Raw genomic sequence first — 6,586 nt, forward strand, 5'->3', positions numbered from 1 at the left:
AAACATTTCTTAACTCACTAAGTAACATCCCAACATTTTGAAATTTTCTTTGGTACAATCAGGTTCTGAACCATTAATCACCACCTTTCAACGGTTCAACAACCTTTCATTAAAATAAAATGGATGCATGTCGAAGTGTGTATCCCATCAGGAGACACGGTGGGTGGGAGATTAATAAACTTGGCCAACATTTTTCATAAAATTTATCTTAGACTATCAGTAATGGGTCAAAACAGATGAGAGCCATTTCTGAGTACTAAGACATGATGTTGAAGTTCAGGAAAGATACTATATATACATATAGATAGATAGATAGATAGATAGATAGATAGATAGATAGATAGATAGATAGATGCAGCATATTTTATCTGTCTGTTTTAAAGTTTGAAATTGGCATCACAGTTTGAATTGGACTATCTCCAATCAATGTCTTTAATGAATTTCTTTTAAGAAAAATAATTAAATTGAATTCTTGAATAACTTTTAAAATACTGTACTGCAATGTGGGCATGCCAAAGTACATAATTGTGAAGCATATTGAAAATTGGGTGTAATTACTGGGAGAAAAGACAAGAACAAATCAGGGAACTGAATAAAATTAATATCTAGCCAGCATAATTAAATTCTACATTGTAATAATAGCTTATTTTAGTTTCTCATGTTTGTGAGCCCACACACTGACCCCTAATGAATCATTCCAGATGAACATTAACATGTAATTACCTGTGGCTTTTGTCTCGTTAGACTAATTTTGTCCTATTCCAAAATGTTATGATGGATCATTACAGTATTACCAGGCTATTTAGCTGCGTTGGGCTTACATTGTAAATCTACTTCGTGCTTTATTCAATTCATATCACCGTAAATTATCATTCTCATAAAAACCATCAATTATACTTTATATAATCACTCTGGTTTGTCACGTTCAGGCTAAAGGAAAAGTGCACCAGTTTTGCAGTATCTATCTAAATACACAACTTTGGCTTAAAATGAATACATAAATTAATTCATTTAAACGATCCTATTGGATCGACGCACACAGAAGAATTTCAGTCGGCAGTTTTGTACGTGTCTTCAGTACATTTAGTCTACCTACCGCAAATGCCTTGGCATGGGTTCGAGGACACGAGCATCTTGCAGTGTAATCTCTTTATCTCCGGGAGTAAGTGAGCCACCAGTACAGAGGCTGTTGGGTAAGGGTGATGCGCACTGAGAAGCCCCCCAAAAGGCTGTTGCTTCGCTTACAGGACTCACACGAGGATGGAGAGAGTTTTTGCGTAACGGTAACGCGGTGGATTTTTCTACTCTTTACCCAATTTTGGTCGCTTTGTAATTACGTTATTAACGGAAATAACGTTCAAGGAGTTGTTCGGGGAATTCCCCAAATGTCCAGCCTTTGAATTTATTTTCAACAACAGTAGAAAGATCTAACATTCCTGGAGATTGCCTGTTTGCAAACGTTTTGGATACTATAGCGTCTCACTCATATGGCGTTCTGACTGGATTGATTTGATTTGTCTTCTGCTGTTAAATCACGAAAAAAAAATTAGGTTGAAATGTCCGACTTCCACAACCGGAGCCAAACCAGCGCACGTCGCAGTGACTATGTGTGGCAGTATGAATATTATGACGACGAAGAGCCCGTGTCGTTCGAGGGACTCAAAGCGCACAGATGTAAGCCAAGCACATTACAAAGACGTTTCCCATTGTTTCTGATGTCCTTCTAAATTGTGCAATGTTTATGTCTGTGGCTGTGTTATGTGTAGCCTATGTGCATGCCTTCCAGCGCACTTTTAATTAAGTGATTCATCACCCTTTGCTCCCCCTTACTCCTTGCATTATCTTCAGCTAAAGCAATAAAGATTGCTTTAGCTGAACGCCGTCTGTTTCTCAGCAACATTGTGTAGCAGATGTAGTTCGTGCAGCACCTGTAGTGCCGTTTTATACTCCAGTGGAAACCTAGTCAAGCCAATTAATGAGACCAAATTGTAATGCCAAACAATTCGGTTACTTTAATCAAATGTTAAATGAACGAAATTTCACTCTTTACAACATAATTGAGAATTTTGGCCTCAGAGTGAGGCTTCCAGTTGAGAATAAAAGTCACACACAGAAAATGAGAAGAGCAGAGATGAATGTAGTCTTTAATTGTACTAATAAGATTCTTCCTTCTCTGACCTTTCAGACTCCATCGTCATCGGCTTTTGGGTTGGACTCGCTGTGTTCGTGATTTTCATGTTCTTTGTTCTCACTCTGCTCACAAAGACAGGAGCACCACATCAAGAGTGGGTATAATAGCAGGCTGGAGCCCATGTTTCTTTCCACTTTCACATTTCCCCCTACAAGGACATTTTAAGCACCGGAGAGCTCAAGGAAATAAGCACTTAGCACTTCTCATCTAGGTGGCTGTCTAAGAGTGAACTGATGAGTTTCAGGGATGCTATTCTGACAGTAGACTGTGCAAAGGTCTTGAGCCACCCCCACATTATTTCTTATTTTGCTAGAAAAACTGGAAATAGTGTAAACATTTTTGAAACGTGCAAAATAAATACAGTTTGTAATGCAGAAACAGAGTCTGTACAATTCTAATGAGCTTGAAAGTCAATTTTTTAGTATGTCCACCTTAATTCTTCACCACAGCCTGAACTCTCTTAAGCAACTTTGTGGTAATTTATTTAAGCAGTCTGCAGGAATAGCTGTCTGGGCTCCTTGAAGGGCATCCCAAAGCCTTTCTTTGGATGCTGGGTGCCTTTTGCTCCATTCTTTCTCAAGATGATCCTACACTGTTTTAATAACATTGAAGTCCGGCAGTCCATAAGACTTGTTGCCAAGTATTTTCAGTCCAGTTCATGTGTAATTTGGAATACTTTAGCATTTCCTCCTAGTTTCCCAATGAAAGGGTGGCTTCTTGACAGCCACCCTTCCACAGAGATCATTTCAAATGAGGCTTCATTTAATAGTAAATGGATCAGGCTAGATGTATCACTCGGCACCTGTGTCAGTTCTTTGTCAGATTTCTTTCCTATTTTTTAAGACTATGACCATCAGATAGTGTTCATCTGCTGTAAATTGTTTTTTAGGCTTCCCACTTCTTCTTTTGTCCTCCATTTGTCCAGTTTCTTCTCCATGTTTTAAGGTCACACTGCAAACCATAACAAGACCTGCCTAGTTTTCAGCTAACAGCTCATTTGGATTTACCTTATTGGTGAAAAACCCTTTATCTTTGGCATTTTTGAAAATGTAACTAAAGAAATGGGAACAAATTTTGTGTGCTTGTGACAGGCTGCTAATAACAATTTGCCTAAAGGTACAATTTAAAATAGGTTCTTTGCTAACCTGTCTGTAACATGTCAACATAACACTGGCACATTTCTTGATTTAGGTCCTTTTAATGCTTGAATGAATCATAGGTCAGTGTTAAGTAGCTGAACAAAACAAACAGAAATCCTCGTTAAATCATCAGGTACAAGGACTGGCCTGAAAATGATTGGAAAAACAGCTAATATCCAAAGAAATTAAAAAGTGCTCTTGAGCTATAGCGCTCCAGGCTTTCTGAATCAAAGACCTTCAGAAAGCCCAGAGAGCTATAGCTCAAGAGCACTTTAGAAAAATTACAAGAAGGTCTGTCTCCTTCAAAGCAAAATATAAAGAAATGAGAGATGGCTGGGCATTTTGCACAGTACTGTGTGTTGTAAGATATTGTAATATAATTAAATCATGCTGAATACATATATAGATGAGTGACCAATAAAAAAAGCCCAACATAAATTAACTTAAAGTGATGGGCCGCCATCAATTCATCACTCATTGACAATGATTCCTCTAGTTTTGAGAATGCTGCTGCAGGGATGGCCCACAACGGATCATCCATCAGTGGTGGTGGTGGAGTGTTTTGTTATACACCTTGGTCCAAAATCTCCAAAACGTGTTTAACTACTTTACAATGTGATGACTGCACAAACCATAGCATATTATTCACATCACTTTCATACTCATCCGTGACCTCTTGTGTCGTTTGGATGGGAACAGTTAGCCTTTGTTGAGAAATCAGTTTTACCCCAGTTCTTTTTTATTCCTCGGGCCTTCAGAGATGGCACCGGACCCAGTAGTCATTCTTACAAAATCTTTATTCATCTTCATCTATACTCATCTTCATTCATCTTTACTTATTCTTTATTCTTTACTCATTCTTTATTCTCTAAGCATGCCTAGAAGGGAAGACGAGGCCGGTGTCCCTCTGAAACAATCTCCACCTCTTTGTTAGTTACACCCAGCTTTATAGCAGCGACCCCATCATAAATCCCCCACAATGTGCTGCAAACTCTGTGTCTGTGTCTATGTGCACGAGCACATGAGTGCCTGTGTGTGCGCGTACCCGCGTGTCTATGTGAGTGCACGTGAGTGACTGTGCATGTGGATGTGTGAGTATATCAGTTAAAACACTGTGGGTATGTGTCTCTCCCTAGGGGCCATAAATACCATCTCCCCTCCAGACCACAGTTATCAAGTTACAAATATTGAGACCCCCACACAGGTATCCTCTGGGGAATTTCCACTCAGCATTAACTCCTCTTTGTCTTACTTTCACAGTTCAACTGGGGAGGGTCTCCTAAGATCTACTCCTAAGTTCATGACACAGTCAGGCCTTTATTTATATCCAGGGCAGTGTCAGTGTCTCTACCATAATTCTACATTCTATCTTAACACATTTCTAAACTCTAAAGGAAACTAAACATTCCTACATGTCTAAACTCTAAAATAAGCTAAACATTTCTACACCTTACAAAAGATATTTGAACTGGCGTTGAGCTTCGTATTGTCAGAGGCACATTTTCCATTTCAAAATAATAACCAGAACTGGAAATTGGTGAGAAGTCACTTATATAATGTCAGACTGAATACAGCTCTGTGGTTAAACCAAGGCAGAGTAAGTGGTTACCCCTGCTCAACCCTGTTCCTTTTTCAGCTTGGGTGATTTTAAGAATCCATTTCCAGACACAGAAGCAAAAAATCAAGGGAGAACAAAAAAATCCTCCTTTATTATTTGTATTGAACTAAGGTTACATTCAGGACAAAAATGACAATAAAAGCCTCTCATATTTTTAAAGCCTTCTCCTGCTGTAATCTCACTCCGGATCTTTCTTTGTTTCTTAACAGTAACCCAGACTCGGCTGAAAAGCGTCATCGACCGGGAAGCTGTCTGGTAGACATTGATGGTCACCAGGATGAAAACGACAAAGCCTTCTCACGTCCGTTGCTAGCAGGATCCCGTTCATATTTTAATTTCTACATCAATGAGGAAGACAAGGGTCACGGGAAGCAAAAAGCAGAAGAAAAGAGAGCTGGAAAGCACACCGGGGCCCGAGTCGAGCAGGGAACCTTCAACCGGAACAGAGGTGTCAGCTCCTCTGGGATGGACGAGATGGAAGAAGATATTGAGGAGGCTGGGGTCCACCAACAGCTTACTGGACTAATAGAACACAGCAAGACAGACAGAGAGTGCACCTTTCTTTCTCACTTCAACATCCCCAACTTTGTCAACTTGGATCACAGTTCAACTCTTGGAGAGGATGATCTGCTATATGAGCCCTCAGTCATACTAGAGCGTCAGTCTAAATCTCACGATGCTCACTTTGACATCCACTAAGGCTCGTCTTGCAGATAAGCATGGTTATAGTGATATCGTAACACCATCTGCTTTTTTAGAGGGTCATTTATGAACTAACAATGGGAAATATACTCATCACTAAGCTGCTGTGTATGAAGTTTTGTTTTTTTGTTTTTTTACAGCCAACAACCAAGAGGGCACAAAACCTATAGCTGACAGCTCAATATTCAGTGCAACTCAAAGTTATAACATGATAACTCTTCCTGAAGTTGAAATTGCCTCAGAAGAGATACCTGTTATTTTGAGTATAGGCTCTGGAAATGGACGCAGCTGTGCTGTACCTGGATGAGATGACATTTTCACACAGGAACAGAAAAAACCGAAAGAGTGCCAGGTTCACAAGGGAGATTTTTTTGTAGTTCTGTAGAATTCATTATGTTGTTACTGCTGTCTCGTTTTCCTTGTAGAATTTTGAACGCTGGGCATTATCTTTTAAAAACAAAATAAATGCCAGCTTGTCTACCAACAAATTTAAAAACTGTGAATTAATCAATTTTTGTCCTAAGATTAAGTGTTTAGAAAAGGTGAAGTGTAATTGTGTGTAGCAAACGGTGTAATTAGTAGTACGAAATCAAATATATCAGAACAGGGACTCGCAGGAGAAAATACGCAGCGCTTTTGTAGTCGGAAAATCTATTAAACTTACTGAAGGTGAATGTTAACTGTTCTAATAAAACTTACATGTTTTTGAAATTAACTTGTGTTTGGAGTGGTGTAGTATTTTTCTAAATGTGGTGTTTGGACTAACTCTTGCCTTCATATCTTTTAGTGACTCAAATGTCTATGAGTACAAGAGATGTGACTGCTTTCACCTGCGGCAACAAAGCAAACGAGGATTATATACGGCTCTGCAGTTCATCGCATTAACATTTACGTAACGAATACAGAGGATAACTACAGAGCAGTTGGCAGAAACCA

General features: G+C 39.2%; 1 protein-coding gene across 1 annotated transcript; it reads left to right on the plus strand.

Annotated features, from left to right (window-relative positions):
- The first annotated feature begins 914 nt into the window (after positions 1-914).
- LOC100701687 (melanocortin-2 receptor accessory protein 2A) lies at positions 915-6,365 on the plus strand. Its single transcript, XM_003458245.5, has 4 exons — positions 915-1,283; positions 1,551-1,674; positions 2,186-2,285; positions 5,158-6,365. The coding sequence occupies exons 1-4, from the start codon at positions 1,203-1,205 to the stop codon at positions 5,645-5,647; spliced, it is 795 nt and encodes a 264-aa protein (XP_003458293.2). The 5' UTR covers positions 915-1,202; the 3' UTR covers positions 5,648-6,365.
- Positions 6,366-6,586: the final 221 nt, after the last annotated feature.

The sequence above is a fragment of the Oreochromis niloticus genome, linkage group LG15 (genome assembly GCF_001858045.2).
Source record: "Oreochromis niloticus isolate F11D_XX linkage group LG15, O_niloticus_UMD_NMBU, whole genome shotgun sequence".
Taxonomy (NCBI): Eukaryota; Metazoa; Chordata; class Actinopteri; order Cichliformes; family Cichlidae; genus Oreochromis; species Oreochromis niloticus.

Excerpts from the sequence above, each read along its gene's own strand:
- LOC100701687 (XM_003458245.5), top strand. The coding sequence starts at position 1,203 with ATGCGCACTGAGAAGCCCCCCAAAAGGCTGTTGCTTCGCTTACAGGAC. Across the intron at positions 1,675-2,185 it reads GGGACTCAAAGCGCACAGAT|ACTCCATCGTCATCGGCTTT; the intron begins GTAAGCCAAGCA and ends CTGACCTTTCAG. Across the intron at positions 2,286-5,157 it reads ACAGGAGCACCACATCAAGA|TAACCCAGACTCGGCTGAAA; the intron begins GTGGGTATAATA and ends GTTTCTTAACAG.